A 26168-nucleotide genomic window follows, 5' to 3' on the forward strand; every position below is an offset into this window, starting at 1 on the left:
TATGGTTTCAAGCACAATGTATCTAGGACAACATTACTCAATAATGTCCTTCATTTTTAGTGAGGTGGGTTTGATCTGAAGGATATCTTACTGCTATTTCTAGCAGGCTGAGCACCAAAGGGGTCCCCTCATCATTGAAAGAGAAAACCTCCTCCAAATGACTTTTCCTGAAGAAGTAAATATAAACATCAATGTTATCCCCTCCTCATCTTGACCCCTTCCTGAGGCCCACATCTTTAATCATTTATTAGTTTCAATCATTGAACTGCGCCCATGCTGGGCAGGGCCATGAGGGTTTTAGTCAAACAAATCAACCCCAGTCCTTATTTTGCTTAAGTCTGATAATGCCCACCCAGGTGTACTGGGCGAGTTTTTCCATGGAACCAAAACAAGAGAGGTCATCAAGTATGTTGTTGCAGATGAAAGGAGGAGATAATCCTTGATTATAATCTCTTAAAGGTTTAAATCTACATATATAGTATAATAAAGAGCTTAAGCTGCTCAACAAAATACAGTTACTTAGAATTAGTTAATAATTTCCATCTCAGAAATAACTTCAAGAAAGTATACACTTTCACACTTTTGTTGCATGCCCCGAAATGCCATTTAACACTCCCAAGGGTTATCAGAACCTCAGCTTTATATATATTCAAATTATGTCTGTTGGAATCATTTCTCAAGAACCACAGAATACAGAGTACTTTTATTGATGCCTATAAATGAAAGAGGTAAACATTTACAAGAAAAACTGAAAAACAAGTGCTTTTTTCAAGCAAAAGTCCCTTGTGATAATTGTTCTGTATTGTCTTACAAAGACTCCCTTGTCATATTCTCCTTTTCAGAAATGTATTGAATTGGAGATTGGCTCACTGGAAACCTGTAACCAACAATGCTATTGTTCACAAATTTTGACACAAGACAAAAAAATTTTTAAATAATAACATGGAAGAGAAAAAGAAATGACTTACCATTCTGTGATATTTGTGGCTAATGCTGCTACAAATCCTTTTATACTAAAACTTAGTTCATATGCCGAGCAAAGAGCAAGTCCTGCCATTATAGGAATTAATGAGAGAAATGTGTATAACCCAGTTCGTTCCCCAATTAAAGCCCAAGATATGAATACTGTGAATAAAGGAGCGGAACTTTTAATAGTCTCTGTGAATGATACTGCCACAAACTTTAGAGCAACAAGTCCAAGAACAACGGTTATAAATCTGAAACGAAACAAAGAGTAAAGAGCTGTTTAGGTTGGGTGGAAATTACTGTATAAGAAGCAATATTAGCAACACACAGACAGAATCATATAGGAACATATTGCTGAACTCCATGCCAATCCTGAACAAACAGACCCATGTCCATAGACATTCTAGCCAAGACCATCCCATCTTATTTGCAGACAACATACCTAAAACTATCTCACTTAATGCATCCTTCTTTCATAAGGTGGTAGAATGTGATTTGGTGATTTGGCTGCTAATTCTAGCAGATCGGGTGACTGAGTAGAGACTGTCATTGGTGCTTACATGTGTCTATGAACCAAACACATGTAGGCACATAGCATAATCTTACTAGAAATATAGTAACAGAAGGGTTCGACAATACCGGAACCTGACGAGTACTTTTTTCCTCTTCCTTTTATCATGGTGAGGATGAATGGAAAAATTGATTTCAACATGATTTAAGCTCAAAACAGAAGAAATTGAATACTGAAAGGCATTGTGTTTGGCATTCTAAAAGATCTGCCAATCTACTACTAATAATAATGATAAAAACACCAGGACTAACAAGTATATATAACATACAGAAAATAGCACTACTAGGCACCATGCACATCCTATGTAAAACATGTTCAATACAGTAACCATAAGAGCATCACAACAAACCACAGTAAATACCCAAGGCACACACAGCTGCACTTGGTAATGCAGTGAAAGCATGTGATAAAAATATGACTACTGATATAATAATAATAATTGGTGTGTTGGGAATGGTAAAGAAGGGAGCGGAGAAGTATATTAAGCAACTGCCTGGTAACTCCAATATCCTTGAACTACAAAAGTTACCCTTGATGGGTACAGCGCATATACTAAAGAAAGCACTCTCCATCTAATATGGAATAGACGTGGTGATGATTTTAGCATGCAGAGCAAAACAAAAGTGCCCTTGCTACTCTTGGCCTCCAGAGGACGCCAGGTACTAAGGCAGCTGAAATAAAGTTTTAATGAAAGGAAATGATAATAATAATCCTTTCTCTTATAGGCACAAGGCCTGGAATTTTTAGGCAGAGTGGTAAGTCAGTTACATTGGTCCCAGTGGTCAACAAATATTTATTTCATCAATCCCCAAAGGATGAAAGGCAAAGAAGAGCTCAGTGGAATTTGAACTCAGAACATGAATCAAATGCTGCTAGGCATCATCTTTGTCCAGGATGCTTCTGCCATGATTTGTGTGGGAACTAGGAGCGTGCTCTCAAGGGAGATAATCAGAGATCGTAATACTTCATGTAAAGTAAAGCAAATATAACAAATAATCCAGAATCCTTGTCCAGTACCGGATTGATCCCAAAATCTAATCAGTTTGTGCTAGTCATGAGGCCAAACATCCCTGAAAGCTTCATCGAAATCCATCCAGCGGTTCTTGAGATTTCTTGTCCACAGACAAAGAAACAGATGCAACTGAAAACAATACCTCTGCCTTCGCTAAGGTGGAGGTAATAACAATCCTTTCTATAGGCACAAGGCCTGAGATTTTGGGGCGATCCCAGTGCGTTACTGGTACTTATTTCAGTGACTTCCCAAAAGGATGAAAAGCAAAGTCAACCTCGGCAGAATTTGAACTCAGAACAAAATACTGTTAAGCACTTTGTCCAGCATGCTAACAATCCTACCAGCTCACCACCTTAGTAGTAGTAGTAATAACAATAATTATAATAATTTCAGTAGTACATCATTTCTTACCTCATTATCCCAACAACTATCATGTTCCTCCAGAAATTGGGCGGTTTGCCTTCGCGCTGTATGGGGACATACATGCCGCAAGGGAGATAAATCTGTACAAAACCCAACACCGTTGTCATAACCATCTGCATGGCCCCTGAAAATGAATTTAAAGGAACAAAAGAGTAACTGGAAATTAAAAACAGCTTTCATAAACTACAGCATAACGATTGGAATTTTTTAATTATTAGTTTACATTCGATGGTTTGCTCTCTCTTCATCCTGGAAAAGAAGATGTTTACCACAATCTGTGAGGACACTACGGCAACTCATACTTAACATCTCAGAAACAATGAAAAATCAAATTCTTCTTTATATAAAAAAGAAAATCGTTTTTAGTGCTAAACTTTCAACAGGCAAAATGATGGGCAAGCCATATATATTCCATTTATTATAAAATTTCATATATATATATATATATATATATACACATACATATAGACACAAAAATATCATCATTATTTAATGTCCGTGTTCCATGCTAGCTTGGGTTGGATGGTACCACAAGAGCTGGCCAGGCCAATGCCTGCACCAGACTTCCTGTACATGTACAGATGTGTTGTGTGTATGTCTCTCCTTGTCTTGCCATTGCATGCTAGATGTAAATGTGGGTCCCTATCATACAAGCAATGGCATTCATTTCCAGTATTTTGCAAAATGTCTGGCCAGCCATGGGGGAAATATTACCTTGCTCGGAATATAGGTGAGGGTTGGTGATAGGAATTGGCATCCAGCCATAGAAAAATCTGTCTCAATTAGACTGGCACATGTGAACAAGGAAAAGTGGAGGTTAAAACGATGACGAAGATAAAATATGTAGGTGTGAAGTCAACCGAGTTGTTAGCACATCAGATAAATGGAAATGCAGTATTCACTCCAGTTGTCTGCACACTTGAGTTCAAATTGTGTCAACGTTAGCTGAGCCTTTCCTCCTTTCAGTGTGTTAATCAAGTACCAGTCCAATACTAGGATCAATACCCCCCCCCCACTCCTGTCGCCTCTCTGAAAGAAATCAGCTGTTTTCAGATCTGAAGAGAGATGGGTCCCAGCAGGATTTTTAAAAAAATGCCCATGACATATCATACACTGCAACAATGCTTCTGCAACCTCATCAAGGGTTAAGGCAATACGTAAGTATATAGAGTTGGGATCTGGGGCCCAATCGGTTGCATGCCAGGAAAAATGCTTAGCAGCATTTCAGGCATTTGTACGTTCTAAGTTCAAATTCTGCCACGGTCGACTTTACTTTTCATCCCTTCAGGGTTGATGAAATAAGTACCAGCTGAGCACTGGGGGTTGATGTAATCGACTTAACCCCTCTACTGAAATTGCTGGCCTTGTGCAAAAATTTGAAACCAACATAGGGTGCATATACACACACACACACACACACACATAGGAGAGGAGAAGAATTTAACAATCTTTTATTTTCTTCATTTTACTTTTCCAAGGCACAGGGGTGGCAGTGTGGCAAAAAGCTTGCTTCTTAACTACATGGTTTTGGGTTCAATCCCATTGCACAGCACCTTCAACAAGTGTCTTCTATAACCCCTGAGCCAACCAAAGCCTTGTGAGTGGATCTGGTAGATGGAAACTGAAAGAAGCTCATATTGTGTGTGTGTGCATGCGTCTGTTTGTCCCTCACCACTGCTTGACAAATGATGCTGGTGTTTATGACCCCATAACTTGGTGGATTGGCAAAAGTGACCAGGTTTTAAAAAGATATAGATTAAAAATTCTTTTTTTAAACTGGGTTGTCGATTTAATTGACTATAATTTCCCAAAGGTGGTGCCTCAGCATGGCCACAATCTCATAACCGAAACAAATAAAAGATAAAATGTACTTTTAAATTCAGACTGTATTTCAAATGAGATTTGAATTCAGAATGTGAAGAAACCTAATAACCTCTTACAACAACTATGAAAAAAAGAAAAAAAAAAATTTAAAAAACCCCCTACACATGACTGTCTCGAGTCCTAGGCCTCATGGGGCCAGTTATCTGATTCCCATAGTGTGGAAGTGATGAAATCACCCCAACACCTCTGCTGAATGGGACGACAGCCAGTCGGAAGTTGATTCATTTGCAGCAATGTGGCATGAAGTGCTTTCACTCCCAAACACAACAGTGATCTTGTGACACCATGAGAGCAACACCTTAACTACCAAGTCACGCGCATTCACACAACAACACCAAACAGCCACAAACAGGTCAGCACAACTGGGTGGAGAATGATAAATATAGCTGACCTCAAAACAAAACCCTGTCCTTATCTCTATCAACCATGGCGAGAAAGGCAAGGGCTCTGGCTTTGAGATTCTGCCCCTGGATACAAAAAGGGCCTGCCCCATGTTACAGTTAACTAACTTATTAAGACCTCATAACCATTTTCACCCACCCTTTTCATAGTAAACACTTCTCTAGAAACTAGGTTACATCCACCATTATTATAAAGTGGGATGGGTCTCGGTTGGGAGAGAAAATTGATTTTGGTCAGGTTTTATTTTTCATTTGTTTCTTTCTTTTTAAGAGAGTTGCATTTCCCATCTCCTAATTGCTGAACTATTAAATGTAAATGAAACTTTATCTTTGTCAAACAGGTGAGACATAAATTTATCAGACAGGTATATATCTCAATAAATGCTATTTATTCTCAATAAACAACACATATACATTACCCGCAATAAAGTTTGATCTGTTGACTATGCCATCCATGGTTCAGTACCTTAGTTTCATATCTGTTGTGTCTAACATAGGCCCAGGGTCACAAATTTAACGAAAAAGGGGTTAGATGATTAACCCTTTTGACAGCAATTTATCTAAGACCACTCTTTACTCCATGATGCAAACCTCCTGTTTTAATTTAGGTTTCAAACACCAGCTTAATAATGACAAACTTATTTTACTAAATTCATTATTTTTAAGAAAACAAGTGAAGCAAAGAGTATTACAACAATCGAGATCTGTTAATGAAAGGGGGAAACCTACTGCAGCACTTGACTGTTACTTTATTTTATAGACCCTGGAGGGATAAAAAGCAAAGCTGACTTCGGCAGGATTTGAACTCGGCACAGTGTTTTGCCTGACCCTGACAATTTTGCCAATTCATGTAACAATGATGATGATTTCTAACACAATTCAGACACACACACACACACACATGCATGTGACAATGGTGGACGTGGTAGTAGTAGCAGCAGCAGCAGCAGCAGCAGTAACCATTTATACACATACTCAATACATACATGTAACAGTAGTAGTAGTAATAGTAGTAGTAGCAGCAACAGCAGCAGCTGTGGCCGTTTAAGTTGTTTCAGCGTAACAAGCCACATATGGTGCATATACAAAATGTGTGATTGCACTAATTGCACTAATTGCACAATGATCTCTCTTTTTGTTTGGGTAGGAAAGAGAAAAAAAGTCTCAATACTTTTATGGTTCCGAGTTCATTTTCAAAACAATGGGAAAAAAAGAAAAAAAAAAACCAAAATATTTTTATTGACTTTGACTCGAGTCATGTGGACATGACTCTCAGTCAAAACATAAACGGCTCAGTTTGATAGCAAAGCTGAAGTCTCGAATGCAGATTGATTTTGCAAACCAACAAGAAAAGAAAAAAAAAATTGCCTGAAAGGAAAAGAAGAAAAGTTTTCGTTAAGTGTCCACACCCTTTTTAAAATAACAACAGCTTTGTAAATAGTTTTTAGACCTTGAAGGAATGAGAACAAATCGGAGTGAGTGAGTGAGTGAGTTAGCTGGTGTGTATGATTTAGTGAAGGTGCATGGCTTAGTGGTTAGGGGCATTTAGCTCATGATCGTAAAGTCATGAGTTCAATTCCAGCCCACGCGTTGTGTCCTTGAGCAAAACACTTTATTTCACGTTGCTCCAGTCCACTCAACTGCCGAAAATGAATTGTACTTGTATTTCAAAGAGCCGGTCTTGTCACACTTTGTGTCATGCTGAATCTCCCTGAGAACTACATTAAGGGTTCACGTGTTCGTGGGGTGCTCAGCCATTTGTACATTAATTTCATGAGCAGGCTGTTCCGTTGATCGTATCAGCTGTTGTCGCAACTGATGGAGTGCTCCTATATGATTTAGTGACTCATAAAATGCATCCTAATCCTTTACCATTCAAATTATTCTGTCAGATGTAATGCTTATGCATTCACATTGGTTTGAATTAATCATGGATTATCTCATAGCTTTGAGATTTCAATGATGTAATTGTTTATGTTTGAACTCAGAGCGTAGGGACAGATGAGGTGCCAAAGGGCATTTTGTACAATGCGCCAGTGATTAAGCCATCTTACTGCCTTAGTGTTTTCAAATAACCCAGACCAACCAAAGCCTTGTGAATGGATTTAGTAGATGGAAACTGAAAGAAGCCCATTATGGAAGATGCACAGGTACAATAAACACTGAAAATGTACAGAAATTAGACTCCATCAACTGCCAGGGGCACGAACTACAGGTAGTAGATAGCTTCCATTATCTAGGCGACCAAGTTAGTAGCAGAGGTGGATGCTCAAGAGCATAGCTGTGAGAATAAGATTAGGCTGGGTAAAGTTCAGAGAGCTCCCACCTCTGCTGGCAACTAAAGGCCTCTCTTTTGGAATGAAAGGCAGATTGTATGATGCCTGTGTGTGAACAGCTATGCTACATGGCAGTAAAACATGGGCTGTGACAGCTGAGGTCATGCATAGGCTTGAAAGAAATTAAGCCAGCATACTTTGCTGGATATGCAATATCAGTGTGCATACACAACAGAGTGTAAGCACCCTGAGAGAAAAGTTAGGCATAAGAGGCATCCAAATTGGTGTGCAAGAGAGACGACTGTGCTGGTATGGTTATGTGATGCATATGGACGAGGACAGCTGTGTAAAGAAGTGCTGATCTCTAACTGTAGAGGGAACCTGCGGTAGAGCTAGACCCAAGAAGACATGAGATGAGGTGGTGAAGCATGATCTTCAAACTTTCAGCCTCACGGAGGCAATGACTAGTGACTGAGACCTGTGCCCCGGTCCAGCCATAGCCAAATGATCAAAACAAATAAAAGATAAAAGGAAAATGGAAATAAAATAAAAAATGAATTCACTCACCTAACAAGGTGGGGTCGCCGCTTAACGTTGAGAGAATGTACTTGTTGAGAAACAAAGTGCAAAAACTGAAAAAATACCATAGTAAAAGGAAGATGAAGGCTCTTAAGTTCAGCAGTCCGACCTTTTCACAAGATTCCTCTCGGCTTAAGGTTGAATTTGAGCGCGTCATTCGCACAGAGGGGAATTTTAAACTGTGGAATAGTTTGGGTGTCACAAAGGAATCCAGTATAGAATTGCTTGAGTGGCCATGGTCTCCAACTGGCATGTTAAGTCTCCAGAAAGAATATTCTACAATGGAGAGAGAGAAAAAAGAGAGAATGTAACATTTATTGCAGAAAGAGACAGAATGAGGAAGTGTTTGTAGCATGGGCTGCAGTCCAATGACTAAAACAAGTCAAAAACAAAGACACATCTATATGTGTGCAAATATGAAAGTGCATGTGTGTGTGTGTGTATGTGTGTGTGTGTGTGTGTATATCTCAAGACTGGAGCCCACAGTCAAACTGTCCAACCCATGCTAGCATGGAAAGCGGACATTAAACGATGATGATGATGATGTATATAATGATATATATATATATAATAATTAAACAAAACACAGGTACCTGTACAATAGTGTGAAGTGGTGCAGATGATCAGTGTCCACAAAATCAATGTTATACCTGTCTACTCGTGTGTGCGTGTATAAATATATATATATATATATATATATATATATATATATATATATTTATACACGCACACACGAGTACACAGGTATAACATTGATTTTGTGGACACTGATCATCTGTACTACTTCACACTCTTGTACAGGTATCTGTGTTTCATTTAATTATTTCAGTAAATTTTACATTTCCTCCCTTCTTTTTTTTCCATTTTAGCTTTTTGGTGTGTTTGTAACGTTTTTGTTTTATATATGATGAATGCTATGTAAACCCGGTACAGCTAAATGCTTCAGAATGTTTTTGACAAAAAGGTTTTAATTTAGGTCATTTTAAATCAGGAAGGTCGTATAATAGAATCAGAGGCAATCTTAGGCAGGTTGCTATCAAAAAGAGAGAAATAATGGGGGGTTACAACATTGGATTCAGAAATAGGGTGGTTGAAGCACTTTTAAGAAAAAAGAAAAAACAAAAGGAAAGGAAAGCACTAGACCTACATCAAGTAATAAGGACACTAGAGAAAGTGATCAACAAGCTGAGACAAACGTCATCGCTTATTTATTAGCCTGTGAAAATCCTGGTTAACCCTGACAGATAAGGAAAGAGATATGGTAGTGGTGAGGGTGGTTGTGATCATGGAAAGGGTCGTGGTGGTTTTGACCAGTGACTATTCAACTGTCCAATCACCTGAATTACCTGCTCCTAAAGTAATGTGTAAGTGACCGAGTATTCCACAGACATGTGTAGCCTTAGTGTAAATTCTCAAGTAGAATCAGCATGGCATAAAGTATGTGAAAAAAGCTGTAGTTTTTTAAATATATGGGATTAACTAGGTTCTGTTTACTCAATTCCCTTGTGCAGAGATTACCAAAAAATGTGGGAATAAACCAGGGACCTCAAGGTTGCAAAGCAAAATTCTAAACCATTTGGCTGTACTGGGTTTACAGAGTATTCATTGTATGTGTGTGTGTGTGTGTGTGGTGTGTGTGTGTGTGTGTGTGTGTGTGTGTGTGATATATATATATATATATATATATATATATATATATATATATATATATGTTGCCTTACTAGCACTTGTGCCGCTGGACTGGCTCCTGTGCAGGTGGCACATAAAAAGCACCATTTGAGTGTGGCCGTTGCAAGTACCGCCTGACTGGCCCTTGTGCCGGTGGCTTGTAAAAGCACCCACTACACTCTCGGAGTGGTTGGTGTTAGGAAGGGCATCCAGCTGTAGAAACTTGGCCAGATCAGATTGGAGCCTGGTGGAGCCATCTGGTTTGCCAGACCTCAGTCAAATCGTCCAACCCATGCTAGCATTAACGATGATGATGATATATATTATATAGATATGTGTGTGTGTGTAGAAAGTGTCAGGAAAAAAAAAAGCTGAAATGAAAAAAAGGCAAGAAGTACAGAATATTTTTGTTGTTAGACTTTTCCATGGCCTTCATAAGTTGGAAGATCCTATTTATGGTAAATCCAACATTCAGGGATTCATTACTCCTAAAGGAGGAACCTCTCCTAGACCCCCTCCACCGCTGTCTCTGGCCAGTCATGGCCAGGAGGCCCCAGGTAGCAGTTCCCAAACAGTTTCTGCAATGTTGGTCTTAGTAGTATGGATTGACAGAATTGTGAAAGTGTCCCATAAAATATTTAGCAGGGGGTCTTCTCACATTCTGCACTTAAATGCCACTAGAGCCCAGATATATTTTTTACAGGTCATTGTAAATATTGGTTTCAAATCTAGGAACAAGGTCAGCAATTTTGGGGGAGGGATCAAGTCAATTACATCAACCCCAGTGCGTAACTGGTACTTATTTTATTGACCCAGAAAAGATGAAAGGCGAAGCTGACACCAGCAGAATTTGAACTCAGAACGTAAAGATGGACGAAATGCCGCTGAGCATTTTGCTTGGTCTGCTAATGATTCTGCAAATAATAATCCTTCCTACTAAAGGCCTGAAATTTTGGGGAAGGGGAGCAGTCAATTACATTGACCCCAGTGTTTCACTGGTACTTAATTTACTGACCCCGAAAGGATGAAAGGCAAAGTCAACCTCAGCAGAATTTCAACTCAGAACATAAAGACGGACGAAACACCACTAAGCACTTCGCCCGGTGTGCAAAAGATTCTGCCAGCTCACCATCTTCAATAATAATCCTTTCTATTGAAAGCACAAGGACTGAAATTTTTTTTGGGGGGGGGGATGGGACTAGCTGATTACATTGACCCCCAGTGTTTTACTGGTACTTAATTTATTGACCCCGAAAAGATAAAAGGCAAAGTCAACCTCGGCGGAATTTCAACTCAGAACATAGTGACAACTGAAACACCGCTGAGCATCTTGTCCAGCGTGCTAATGATTCTGTCAGCACACCACCTTAATAATAATAATAATAATCATAATAATTATAATTATAATAATAATGATTATAATAATAATATAATCATAATAATAATAATAATAATGATAAATAGTTAAGAGAGAGAGAGACTGTCATCAAGAAATATGACATTTAATCATTAACACAAAAAATCGTTAGAATGTCATTAAAGCTGACTAAGTATGGTCGTGTTAACAGAAAAGACAACATTTCAGCATTGATCTTGTAAACAAGGGCAAAGAGAAGGCAAGAGGTTGTCAAAACATAAAACAAAGTCAGCATTTTATAGCCAATATTGCATTACACTGATACCACCAGATGGTGTTGACAACAACACAGGAAGCAGGTTAAGACTTATTTAATATAAAGGTTGGCAAAACAACTTGGAAATTTGAGAGAAAACAGGATTAAAAAAAAAAAAATGAAGTAGTTGAACCATTAACAGCTGTAAGTAAAACCTTTTGAAAGGAAAATAGATTTATACATAACAAAAGATTCATATGAGAATGAAACAATGGCATAAAAACCAATAAGTGAGGTGTAGAATTCCATTTCTTCTTTGTCCTGTATTGTTTACTCAAAGCAAGAAACAATTGACTGAACATTAATAAAAGAATAAGTGAATACACACACACACACACACACACATACCAGCTTGCCAGCTCTGGTCAAACCGTCCAACCCATGCCAGCATGGACAACGGATGTTAACTGATGATACATTTGGTGTTTGTCAACACTCTAGTCCCCGGAATCAAGCAATGCCTTGTGAAAGAATTTGGAGGGGGAAACTGAAGGAAACTCACACACACACAGCAATATACGAATGATGTTTCCTGCTTGTTGCCAGTTTAAAGCTAATTGGTGATGATTTTCACAGTCCATGTTGACATTATGACCAGCCACTCTGCACTTTCTAAGACCCTTGGAATAAAAAAAAATCCCCTATTTAAAACAGGTAAAGGTCATTGATAAGAAGAGCACCCAGCCCTAAATGCTTCCCTTAAATATTTCCCTGGACCAACATCTTGTCAAATGTAGGTTCGCAACATGTCGAATGCGGGTTAACTTAATGTTGACGGAACCAAAAGTATAATTTTATTTAATTAAAAATATTCCTGTAACGAAGGGAGTGCAATCATTAACTCTAATGATTTGTTCTACACATAATCCATGTTGTGTCCTTAAGCAAGACATTTTATTTTACATTACTTCATCCCACTCAGCCAGCAAAAGTGAGTTGTACCTGTATTTCAAAGGGCCAGTATTCTGTGTCATGTTGAATACCCCTGAGAAATACATTAAGGATATGTGTGTCTGTGGCGGTGAGCTGGCAGAAATGTTAGCACACCAGCCAAAATGCTTAGCGGTATTTCGTCTGCCGCTACGTTCTGAGTTCAAATTCTGCCGAGGTTGACTTTGCCTTTCATCCTTTCAGGGTCGATAAATTAATTACCAATTACGCACTGTGGTCGATATAATCGACTTAATCCGTTTGTCCTCTCTGTGTTTAGCCCCTTGTGAGTAGTAAAGAAATAGGCACGTGTGTCTGTGGTGTATTCAGCCACTTGCATGTTAATTTCACAAGTAGGCAGATCCAGGGATCCGATCAACTGGAACCCTTGTCATCATAACTGAGGGAGTACCAGCTCTACACCTAACTGGGCACAAGAATAGCCAAGTGGTTAAGATGTTGCTTGTGCAATTGTATGGTACAAAGTTTGATGTCAGTGTGCAGCACCTTTGCCAAATATTTTCTTCCATAAATTTGGGTCTGAGTCAGTTAATATGCTGTGAATGAAATTTGGCAGATGCAAGCATGAGGAAGCCCATCATGTGAAATTATAGGTGTGTGCATGTGTGTGTGCTATTTATGCTTGTATGTATGTATGTATAATTGCCAATTTTGTACAAGATATTGTAGATCTTTGGCTGGGCTAAAAAGTCACATTCGATCACTGCACCAGTAACAGTTAAGCTTCGTGCAATGGCCATACTCGATAAAGAGGGGGCAGCCATAAATGTATGTATGTATCAGTGTGGCAAACAACAAGTTCCTCGTGACATTCAAGTACCCAATCACCTTACTTTCAGCATTGTTTTAATGTCTATTTTCCCCCCATACTTGCGTGGGTCAGACGAGTGTATGTTAGTGCAAAGTTTTCTAACAACAGATTCCTTTCCTGTCACCAGAACCCACCTGCTTCCCAGTGATATAGTAAATCTCCCAGTCTAACAAACAACAAACAGCCTGGACATGGTTATGTGGAAAAGTGGAAACAAATGACACGGAGACAAGCCTTTTGTTTACAAAGATTGTGCAACATGTCAAGAAACCCTGGATGTGCTTTTGTAGTGGAGACTGCCAGCAGCTGACACTTAATGAAGCCACTGGTGACAACTGTCAAGTGAAACTCATATGGAGACAAGAAGGAAACACACACACACCATTTCATCATCATCATCATCGTTTAACATCCGCTTTCCATGCTAGCATGGGTTGGACGATTTGACTGAGGTCTGGCGAACCAGATGGCTGCACCAGACTCCAATCTTGATCTGGCAGAGTTTCTACAGCTGGATGCCCTTCCTAATGCCAATTATTTATTATTTTTTTTAGTTTCCAACAACCAAATCCACTTACAAGGCTTTAGGGGCTGTAATAGAAGAAACATGCCCAAAGAACTATGCAGTGAAACGGAACCCAAAACCTCATGCTTGTGAAGTGACACTTTAACCATACATCCATGCCTGCATGAGGACCACTGGAGTAAACCTTTCAAGATGGTGCCCCAGCATGGCCACAGTCCAATGAGTGAAACAAATAGAAGATAAAGGATGCTATGCAGTACAGAGAAGCATTAAATCTTTGTTTACTGTTCTAATAAAATAATATCTAGTTCAAATATGGTCCCAGTATTTGCCATGTATCATAGAGCTGCAACCTCTTGTGCTTCAAATAACTTAGATCAGTTTTGCCATCAATTATTTTCTTCATGAAGACAGACAGGCAAACGGACCGTAGGAGGGAATAAACCTCATATTAGAGATTCATGAATATGCAATGATGTCCAGATACACACTTTCAATGAACTTTTGCTAGTTGGTTGCAACTTGGTATTCTAGGCTGCTTCGTTTTGAGCGTGTTATGGTTCACGCTCAAAACACACGATTCCTAATTCGACATGGCAGGATGTTGCTTAGCAGAACATTTATCTACTACAAGGGCAGTCTTCTAATAATGAAATTCAAAGAGCTCTCCTTGGTTTATGTCCAAGACCATGTTATTATTTAACCTCGGAATAAATGGAGACCTATCATCAAATAAGAGATACTAACAATTCTTTCTTTTTTTTTTTTTTGGAGAGACAGTAATAATTGTCCGACATTATTGAAATTTTAGTACATCATTTTCTAATAAGCTGACCTGCCAACACCTTTAATTCTAGATTGAAGGAAACAGTAACAACACTCTGAACATACCCTACTAAAAATTGCTCGTCACAATTCCATCCTGGTAACCAACTACTTGACAGAAATGGGGATCAAAAGTGCCCCTTGCACTAGTGAGATTGCCAAGTAACCCGCAAGATAGGAAAGGTGCTGTCGAGTGCCACTGGTAAAATGTAACCCAATACAATCTGTTGCACAGCTCGGCTGATGGTAACTAAACTGACAACCACCACCAAACCAATAGGGTTTAAGCCTCCTGCAGGATGGAAAAGAAGATATGCAAAAGAGCACAGGACCTTAGAAGAGTGAACAGCCATCCAATTACGTGATATTTATATATATATATATATATATATATATATATATAGATAGATATATCATCATCATCATAAGCATCCGTTGTCTATGCTGGCATGGGTTGGATGGTTTGACCAGGACTGGTAAGCTGAAAGGCTGCACCAGACTCCAGCTTGATTTGGCATGATTTCCACGGCTGGATGCCATTCCTAACGCCAACCACTCCGAGAGTATAATATATATATGTCGTTGAATCACCAAATATAGAGTATTCTTTAATGCCATTATAACTGAAAGACGCTGGTTTCCAGGATTCAGAGGTATTCGTTTCCAAACATCAGCTGGTAAACCAAGCCAGATTTTCTTCTGAAATATCCATTGTCTGAATATTTTTTCAAATATGAAATGAAAGTTTGAAAACAACACCTCTTTATATTCCTGTTTAAAAAGCTTTTTGAATGACACGTGTGATAACACATGCTTCAAGCCCACGCTTTTCATTTCATTTCTGGTTCTCACGAATTCCATTCTAAAAGTCTGAAGCATATTGCTCATTGAATTTAAAGGAAAACCTTTGTACCAACCTTCTACTATCAATAAACACACTGATATTGGTTGTCAAGTGATGTTGAGGGACAAATACAGACACACACACATATACATATATATATACACACACATAGGCATATATACATACATACACGCATACACACACACATGCATACATATACACGCATACATACATACACACACACATACATACATAGACATTTATCTATCTATATATATATATATATATATATATATATATATATATATATATGTGTGCGCACACACACACATATAAAATCAGCTATCTTGTCTCCAGCCCTTAAGCTTGTTCACACATACACAGGGACCCTAGACAGGTGAAAGGACAAAACACAAGATCTTGACAACATAAAAACCACATAAGACTAGATTTACATCCTGATTTACTGCTGTTTAACAGCAAATAACTTATTTACTCAGAAAGAAACCAAGCTTATATAGCAATACCATCAAATAGACAAATAAATAACACTCTTAATCAAAAAGATACTAATTCAAGGTAATTATCGATTTGAATAAATTATTTTTATGTCCTCTATTACCCGAATAATTGTTGGGTTTGTAATTTCACATAGAATTTTAGCCAGAAATCCCGAAGTATTTTTACGACTATTTACATCTAATCCAGTCAACTCTTCGGTCAGCCAGGCAGACTGACACGAACCTATTGTTGACCAGAGACCCACAATCCAAGCGTTGTTTAAACAATCAAGAACGATATTTGAACTAGATATTATTTTATTAGATCTAATGCTTCTCTGTACTACATGGCATCCTTTATCTTCTATTTGGTTCACTCATTGGACTCAAAACCAAGTGGTTACAAGGCAAGCTCCTTAAGATTTTAGCCAGCACTTTGTAGCAGACAGGTGTAAACATCTTGGAGTGGTTGGCATTAGGAAGGACATCCAGCTGTAGAAACTCTGACAGATCAGATTGGAGCCTGGTGCAGCCATCTAGTTCGCCAGACCTCAGTCAAATCATCCAACCCATGCCAGCATGGAAAGCAGACATTAAACGATGATGATGATGATGATAACACCGTTGTGGTGAGAAAAGAAGGAACTACTAGGTTAGTTTAAATCTGTCATCCCAGAAGCTCATTATCAAAGGAAGATTTAATATCAAGAGAAATGAAGGATCATCATCATCACCATCTTAATCTACTTTCTTACACTGATAGAATTTTTTTTTCAATGGTTTTGGTCAAGAGAAGCAGAGATGTCCATCACGTCAAAGGCAAAAAGTGCGACTGATATGGTTGATACTCAGTTTGAATGTTTGGAGATCAACGACTGCAGGGGAGGGAGGAGAGAGGAGGAACAGAGGGACGGTGCTGGTGGGAGCTAGGGGTGGAATGGCATATACAAACGTTTTCTTGTTCCAAGAAAGAAGAAAGTTTAGTTTGGTGTCAAAGAGTGACAGGAAAGAATGTGATGGAGGAGAGAGATGGAAGTGTTATGTAAGTCAAGTTCAGAAGAACAGAGGGTATTCTAGTAGTAGTGGTAGTAGTAGTAGTAGTAGTAGCAGTAGTAGTAGTAGCAGTAGTAGTAGTAGTAGTAGTAGTAGTGGACAGAGAGAGTAAAGAAAGTAGATTCCATCAAAGGAGTTTCGTTAAAAAAGACTTGGGTTGCCATGACACTAATAAAATTGGGAAGAAAATGTCTACAAAAGCAAGGAAAAATCAAAATTGAAAGTAGGCACAGGTATGTGTGTGTGTTTATCGCCTCCACTGCCAGATAACCAGAGTTGGTTTGTTTACATCTCCATAACTTAGCAGTTTGGCAAAAATAAACTGATTAGAGAAAGTATCAAGCTTAGAAACAAATAACTACTGGAGATGATTTGCTCAACGAAACCCATCAAGATGGTGCCCCAACATGGCTGGAGTCCAATGACTGACACCATAAAAAGACCCCCCAAAAAAAATTAATAAAAGACAAAAATAAAAAAGGGCTGACAAGAGGAAGAACAACCAGCCAGAGTACACTGGCTCCCTCAATGTCATTCAACCTATTTATTTCATTCAGTATGGAAAAAGTGGACATCAAAATAACAACAACAATGTCAATGGTGATAAAAGAACATATATTTTAGATGGAAAAAAATGAAAAATATGATTTAAAAAGTTTTCAAAGCAATACTTATTAGGGTGATTAATAATGACAACATGAAAAAACCCGATTTTGGATTATAATTTTCTGTTTAGTGACAGGAGGAAGCGTAGTGGCTGTGACTATTTGCAGGGTCTTTGATACTGATGGGGTGGTCTTAAGCTCAAGGATTGTCGTGGGGTTGTGGGTTGCTATAGGTCACATTATGTGTCATTGGTTGAGGTTGGGGGCCGTGATTTGCTGTGGGGTCATGGGTTGCCATAGGGGTTGTGGGTTTTCACAATCGGAAGCAGTACCCTCTGATAATGTGGGGTTGCAGTAGGAAGCAGTGAATATCAAAATCAAGTTCTCCTCACACCAGAGACCTGGTTTGCATGCTTGTGACAAAATGAATTCAGCTAAAAAGGAGGGGCCCAAGGAGCAGGTGGCATCAAACCATGCAATGAATTTAATCTGCTACCCAAGAACATGTACATTCTATTTCACAGGCCTTCATTCAGAGTTCCCATCCACCCAACCTGAGGCTGACCTGACACTATGCTAAACAAAGCATTTGCTCCCCAAGTCCCAGCAGTTAATGTCTTGACCATTTGGCCATCCGCACACCGTCAAGTAAGTCAAAGTTGAAAATTCTTCAGTCCAACATTGGTATTTATTTGAAGTCAGAGAGAGAAAGAGGGACAGAGAGGCAGAGAGAAAGAGGGACAGACAGGCAGAGAGAAAGAGGGACAGACAGGCAGAGAGAAAAAGGGAAAGAGATAGAGGGACAGACAGGCAGAGAGAAAAAGGGACAGACAGACAAAGAGATAGAGGGACAGACAGGCAGAGAGAAATTAATATATTCCTAATTCTAGAGATTTAGATATGTCATGTGACCTTTTAAAGGAATTTGAAGGAATTGTTTTTTCCTTTGTTATATTGTATGTATGCATGCGTGTGTGTGTGTGTGTATGTGTGTGTATATACATTTGTATATGACTGTTTGTGATTATGTATGTGTATATATATTCTTTTCTACTCGAGGCACAAGGCCCAAAATTTTTGTGGAGGGGGCCAGTCAATTAGATTAACCCCAGTACACAACTGTTACTTAATTTATCGACCCCGAAAGGATGAAAGGCAAAGTTGACCTTGGCGGAATTTGAACTCAGAATGTAAAGACAGACGAAATTCCGCTAAGCATTTCGCCCGGTGTGCTAACTTTTCTGCCAGCTCACTACCTTCGGAATAGTCTTCATATAGTGTCAGGTTCAGTCCTACATGGCATCTTGGGCAAGTCCCTTCTACTATAGCCCTGGGCTGACCAAAGCCTTGTGAATAAATTTAGTTGATAAGAACTGAAAGAAGCTTGCTGTGTGTGTGTGTGTGTGTGTGAACATATCCATGTCCTGATATTGATTGTAAACCAGTCTTCCATAAATCACATGTCTGGCCATGGGGGAAATATTACCTTACTTGGAAACAGAAGAGGGTTGGTGACAGGAAGGGCATCCAGCCACAGAAAATCCGTCCCAACAAATTCCATCTGATCTATGCAAGTATGGAAAGATGGACATTAAAACAATGATAATGATTCTGTCATATGGTGCATGATTGAGAAATTCACTTCATAACCACAGTGTCCTAATTTTGACCCCACTGGGGACCACCTTATATGTGTGTGTGTGTGTGTGTGTGTCTATTGTCTTCTACTGTAGTTTTGGGCTGAAAGATATTTTTGTAAATGGAATTTGATAGATGGAAACTGTGCAGAAGCCCAAGAAACACACACACACACAAGCATCTGTGTCTAAGCCTGTGCTTGTGCTTACGTATAAGACCGAATTAAGCTGTACCCCACCGTATGGCAGACCTTAACCCTAGACATTTAACAATTAGATCCCAATAAAATAAATACCATACACCCCCCAGGTACTAGGGCAAGAGGGGTGGTGATATAACTGAGTCGATAACCACTAAATGAGGTGCCCCAGCATGGTCGCAGCGCAATGACTGAAATTAGATAAAGCAAATCAGTGTAGTAGCAGCAGGGATGTGGGGTTCAAGGGAAGATAATCCCTCAAAAAAGCAGCAGCAGCAGTAACAACAGTAAGAACAACAACAACAAAACTTGCCCTCATTCTTCCCTAGCCTCTGACTTAAAATATTCATTTGGTTGCTCAAATTACATTAGAAATTAAAGAAAAACAGCATCTAAAAGAAACAATAAAACATAAACATACATACAAATACATATAATGCTTTTGTTTTAATTAATTCATGTGTATAGACATAAATATATGTGCATACACACATACACACACATATATATATACACATACATATATATGTGTATACACACACATATATATATACACATACATATACGTGTATACACACAAACACATATAAAAATAAAACACAAACATTTTCTGAAATGAAAATTAGATTGATAATTGTTTTTACAAAGATCTGGGTATAGAAGATATATATATATATATATATATATATATATCCAGTTGAACCGTCCAACCCATGCTAGCATGGAAAACGGACGCTAAATGATGATGATGATGATGATGATATATATATATATATATATATATATATTTCCTGTATGTAGGTATTGCTGTGGACGTGTGTGTGCATACACGAACATGTGTATGTGTACAAATTTATGAGTCAAGAGTGAACAAAAGTGTAAAGACGAGAGCATGTGTATTTGTGAGTGCGAGTGTACCCGTTTGAAGGCTTTTAGCCCTGGGTTTGAGCCACTGCTGGCTTTCAATCCTGGTTTGCTTTGCTGTTGAGCCATGCTAGGTGCTGACTGCGCAGTCAGTGCAACGAAACACGTTGGCATCATTTCCAGCTGCCAAGTCCTTACCAAGTCCAAGATCATTCAGAGACGTAATTGACTTGGTAGTCATGTCCAGTGGGAAAATATGTGGACACTTTAAGATGAATGGGAATAAATAAAAAGTGGTACACACACACACACACATAGTGAACAGAGTCCATGAACAGCAAGAAAATAGTCTGAGTAGAATCAATCAAAGACATGCCGATTCAGACAGACAAGATGGTCAAGGAAGTGCCCAGATATATGTTTCTTTATTAGCCACACAGGGCTGCACACAGACGGGACAAATTACAAAGTAGAGCTTTCCTTTTTGGGGATAAAAAAAAAAGGGGTTTTGGTTTTCGATCAAAAGGAATCGTAAAAGGAAGGAAAGAAGAAAGCAAAAAAAAAAAGGGGGGGATAAAAATAAAAGGAAAATGCCCAGATATAAATATGTCTACTATGATAGACACCTCAAAACGATTCCAACAAAATGTTGACTGGAATAAGGTGAAGACCTCTGTCAAAGCATAAAGATCTTCATACTGGAATAAACAAGATATGGAGCATAAAAGCGAAAACTACCAATAGTTCACTTTCCCGTGTTTGCATGGGTCAGATGGAATTTGATGAGGCAGATTTTGTACAGCCAGATGCTCTCCCTGTTGCCAACCCTCACCTGTTTCCAAGCAAGGTAATATTTCCGAATGGTCAACCAGAGTTTTCACAGAAGACAGGAAATGAACAACTTTGCTTGTATGACAATGATGTTCCTTTACACCCATCATATGATGTCGAGACAAAGGTACAAGCACCATACACACAGAGGAAGGGGTGAGTGGGGTGCTGAAAAATTCCTGGGTTTAAGAGTATCACTAAAGCCCTGGTTTGAGGCCCAACCTTCCAAGTTCTTTCACAGGGCTTAGAAAAACTGAAGGACCACTGCAATAAGTGTGTCAATAAGAGAGAGAAATGTGTTGAATGGAATCATAATTAATAGATCCTCCTGCATTTACTGTTATCCAAAGCCAGGGACTTTTCAACACCTACTCGAATACAAACAGTCACACACACACATACACACGTGTATGACTGGTTTCTTTCAATTTCTATTCACTTACAAGCATTTAGTTGGTCCAGGGCTACAGTAGAAGACACCAGCTGAAAGTGCTGTGCAATGAGACAAAACCTGAAACCACAAATGAAACCAGATTCTTAACCACGCCTGCACTTAGGACTTGAAATAAAGTCCTGCTAGTTACAGTTTTCATGTTACACAAGACGCTTCAATTAGAACAATGTAAACAATATGCTATGCACATAATTCATAAACCTCATGCTCGCAAAACCCATTTCTTAGCCACTTGGCTGTATGCATCTGCACACATGCACATTTGCATGTGTCTGTGTGTGCAGATGCATGCCAAAAAGACCTAACCTACCCAATAAGATAGACTATATTCTCTGTTGGTCTGCCGGATAAAGTGGGGCCAACCCATAACATCACAAAATAGACGTAAAAGTGACCACATACACACACACACACACATGAATGTATTGGAATAGACAAAAAGTCAAACCAAAAAAAAAAAAACATTTGAAACTTAATCTTCTAAGACGTGCATCAAGTTGCCGGGATATAAGAAGCTGTGACTGGCACAATTCTTTCGCTTACAAGCATTAAAACACTTTGTGCTGCATCAGCAAAACCAACCTTCTTCCTAAACGACTTTTAAGCTGGGGAAAATTCATGCTTCACCCCCACCCGAGATGTTTGCTTACTCTTTATCAATCACAATGTTTTGATTGATTGGAACAGCTTTCTTTTATCCAAGGGAACAACTTTCATCCAGTTTGTTTGAGACATCTAAGGCAGGTGTCCCCACACACCAGACCACAGGTCATTTGGTACCTGGCTGCATAGAAAGAATAAATTTTTAACTGTTATTTCTGTTTTATTTACTATCACAGTCTGCAGGGTGTTTTTGTGTTATATGTGCGTTATATGTATAGGCGTAGGAGTGGCTGTGTGGTAAGTAGCTTGTTTACCAACCACATGGTCCTGGGTTCAGTCCCACTGCATGACACCTTGGGCAAGTGTCCTCTACTATACCCTCGGGTCGACCAAAGCCTTGTGAGTGGATTTGGTAGACGGGAACTGAAAGAAGCCCATCGTATATATGCATATATATATATATGTGTGTGTGTGTGTGTGTGTGTGTATATGTTTGACAACCGATGCTGGTGTGTTTACATCGCTTGACAACCGATGCTGGTGTGTTTACATCGCCGCAACTTAGCAGTTCGGCAAAAGAGACCGATAGAATTAGTACTAGGCTTACAAAAAATAAGTCCTGGGGTCGATTTGCTCGACTAAAAGGTGGTGCTCCAGCATGGCCACAGTCAAATGACTGAAACAAGTAAATGAGTAACCAACTGTGTCTTGGCCACTGACAAAATATAAACAAAAACATAATATTGTTTGAAAGAGAAAGAATGAAAAAGGAGAGGAGAGACAATGGGAGGCCAGAAAGCAATGACCAGAACCGGCTCCAACATTCACATGTGGCCAATGCAAGGATTAGCCTTGTTTGCTACATGTGCTGTTGGCATTAATAGTCCAAATATTCATCCAAGAGAAGAGATCAGTTCTCAGACTTGAGAAATGAGCCAACAAGATCATCATCATCATCATTGTCGTTTAACGTCCGCTTTCCATGCTGGCATGGGTTGGACGGTTTGAGTGAGGAATGGTGAGCCAGAAGGCCGTACCAGGCTCAATCTGATCTGACAAAGTTTCTACAGCTAGATGCCCTTCCTAACGCCAACCACTCCGAGAGTGTAGTGGGTGCTTTTACGTGCCACCAGCACGAGGGCCAGTCCAGCAGCACTGGCAAAGATGTAAGGATTAAATTATGTATCATACACTTCAACCCCAGACAATGGAAAAATTGTCTTGCATGAAACTGTCCCATGAAGCAAAAAACAAAAAAAAAAGGTCAGGAAGAACTGATATATGGAACTTCGTTATTATCATTTAACATCCAGTTTTCCATGCAAGCATGGGTTAGATGGAATTCATTGAAGATTTTCAATGGATGCCCTTTCTGTTGCCAACCTTTAACCATTTCTTATTTTCACAGGAGACTGGAAATAAAGGACACTGATAATATGATGGTGACACTCATTTTATGACAATCATGCAACATCAAGACAAGGAAACAGAAACACAATCACACACACCCATGACAGGCTTCTTTTAGTTTCCATCTCCGAGATCAACTCATAAGGCTTAGGTTGGCTCAGGGTTATAATAGAAGACACTTGTCCAAGGGGGCCACAGAGTGGAACTGAACCTGGAAATCATGTGCTTGGAAGCAAACTTCTTAGCCAGCAGCAAATATCCCAGTGTGACAGTGAACATGGAGCAGAAGGCCACATGTAGCAGCTAACATAGTGAACACTTGTTGGTGATGGAACAAGTATGTAGCAGGTGTCTTAATGTAGTAACAAACATGTAGTCAATGCTCCAATGTGACGGAGAGCATGTAGCAGATGCACTGCAGTAACAGTGAACATGTAGTGAACTTCCCAAAGTAGCAGTGAACATGTAGTGAATTTCCTAATGTAGCAGTGAACATGTAGTGAATTTCCCAATGTAGCAGTGAACATGTAATGAACTTCCCAATGTAGCAGTGAACATGTAATGAACTTCCCAATGTAGCAGTGAACATGTAATGAACTTCCCAATGTAGTAGTGAACATGTAATGAATAATAGAAATGTAGCAAGAAACATGTAGTGAACTACTGTACTTTGGCTGTAAACAACTGGTGAACTAATGAAATACAGAAGTAAACATATACTGAATAGTGAACTGAGACAGTAAACATCTGGTGAACACAATCACCAGATGACAACAAACACAGCTGACAGAGTGAGCGCAGTCAAAGCAGTGAACTGGAGACTGTACCTCAGGCAGTCACAATGCATCTTTGCAAAGATGACCATATGAATATACACCTACCATCATAAAAAAAGAAGTCCATGGCCATGGATGTGTGGTTAGAAGTTTGCTTCCCAAGCACATGGTTCCAGGTTCAGTCCCACTGTATGGCACCTCGGGCAAGTGTCTTCTACTATCGCCTCAGTCTGACCAAAGCCTTGTGAGTGGATCTGGTAGACAGAAACTGAAAGAAGCCCGTCATAGATATATCTCTGCTGGATGTGTAATGTCAGTGTGCATGTATGATGGAGTATGGCTTAAGAGAAAAATTGGGCACAAGAGGCATCGGATGTCACACGCAAGACTATGCTGGTATGGTTGCGCAATGCGTATGGATGAGGACAGTTGCATAAACATGTAGTGGACTACAGAACTTTGGCCATAAATAACTGGTGAACTACTGAACCTGGAACACTGTGCTTAGAAAGCAAACTTCCAGCCATACAGCCATACCTCTGCACTTCCTTTTCCATGATGGTAAGTGTAAATTTGGCAAAAAGAAATGATCAAATAAGTACCAGGCTTAAAAAACATAAATAAGCACAGGGATCAATTAATTCAACTAAAAATTCTTCAAAGCGGTGCCCCAGCATGGCCACAGTGTAATGACTGAAAAAAGCAAAAAAATAAAAGATAAGGGCCTGAAAACAATTTTCCAAGTGCGCACACATACCTTTACACTCGTACCATGTGCATACACATCCGTGTGTGTGTGTAACAGCATGGTTGAGTGGCTAGGTAACAATGCAACACTGACCCTGTGCTAATTCCCTCCCTCATTAACCAGGAGCAAATATTTAGTTTTATTTGGCCGAACCATTCAGTTAATGCAGCGATGACTTCACATCAAAAGCAGGCAAAGAGACCAACTAACATAGGCGAATATTAAACGAAGCTATGCGGGGGGGAAAAAATGTTCAAAAAGAAACAAACAAAAGAAAAAGTTTATCTCTTTCCTTCTTGTGACACAAACCCTACTTGTGAAGACCTGTTGAGGCAAGTGAAAATCAAAATCAAAATCGAAATCGATCAACATCAATGGAAATTGTAGCTGCGATACCAGTGCCGGTGGCACGTAAGAGAACCATCCGAACGTGGCCGATGCCAGCGCCGCCCCAACTGGCCTCCGTGCTGGTGGCATGTAAAAAGCACCATCCGATCGTGGCCGTTGCCAGCCTCATCTGGCACCTGTGTGGGTGGCACGTAAAAAGCACCCGCTACACTCACGGAGTGGTCGGCGTTAGGAAGGGCATCCAGCCGTAGAAACACTGCCAGATCAGATTGGGCCTGGCGCAGTCTTCTGGCTTCCCAGACCCCAGTTGAACCGTCCAACCCATGCTAGCATGGAAAGCGGACGCTAAACGATGATGATGATGATGAAAGAAAAGACAAAAACCTAAAGAATCTCAAAGGGAACAGGTTTTAATAATGACCTCAAACTTTTTCCACAAGGGCAGCACAGGGGAGGCACAAGGGCAGCACAGGGGAGGGGATTAAGTCGATTACATCGACCCTGAAAGGATGAAAGGCAGAGTTGACCTCGGCGGAATTTGAACTCAGAACCTAATGGCATGCTAACGATTCTACCAGCTTGCCGCCTTAAAACAGGTTTTGATAATATTCATAGGTTCGAATCAAATTCCGTCTCCACCCTCACCACAACAATGATTTGCTCATATTTCTCATAATCACAAGTTTCCTATTGTCAAGGAAGGTGTGTGTGTTTGTTTGAGACTATTGT

The 26168-nt window shown here is 39.5% G+C and overlaps 1 protein-coding gene across 7 annotated transcripts in view; it reads right to left on the reverse strand.

Annotated features, from left to right (window-relative positions):
* The window catches only part of LOC115218088 (solute carrier family 35 member E2A), a 64974-nt gene that overhangs the window by 15990 nt on the left and 22816 nt on the right, over positions 1-26168 (reverse strand). For 4 of the 7 annotated variants that reach the window (XM_036507972.1, XM_029787870.2, XM_036507970.1 and 1 more), the window contains exons 2-4: positions 8101-8388; positions 2961-3096; positions 969-1217 (exon numbers count right to left, since the gene is read on the reverse strand). In XM_036507972.1, the coding sequence (XP_036363865.1) occupies positions 969-1217; positions 2961-3096; positions 8101-8365 (650 nt within the window). In that variant the 5' untranslated portion in view covers positions 8366-8388. Of the gene's footprint in view, positions 1-968; positions 1218-2960; positions 3097-8100; positions 8389-19718; positions 19798-26168 lie in introns of all 7 variants that reach the window. The other 3 variants (XM_029787869.2, XM_036507968.1, XM_036507969.1) reach the window with 1 other exon arrangement.

Source organism: Octopus sinensis, linkage group LG12, assembly GCF_006345805.1.
Source record: "Octopus sinensis linkage group LG12, ASM634580v1, whole genome shotgun sequence".
Taxonomy (NCBI): Eukaryota; Metazoa; Mollusca; class Cephalopoda; order Octopoda; family Octopodidae; genus Octopus; species Octopus sinensis.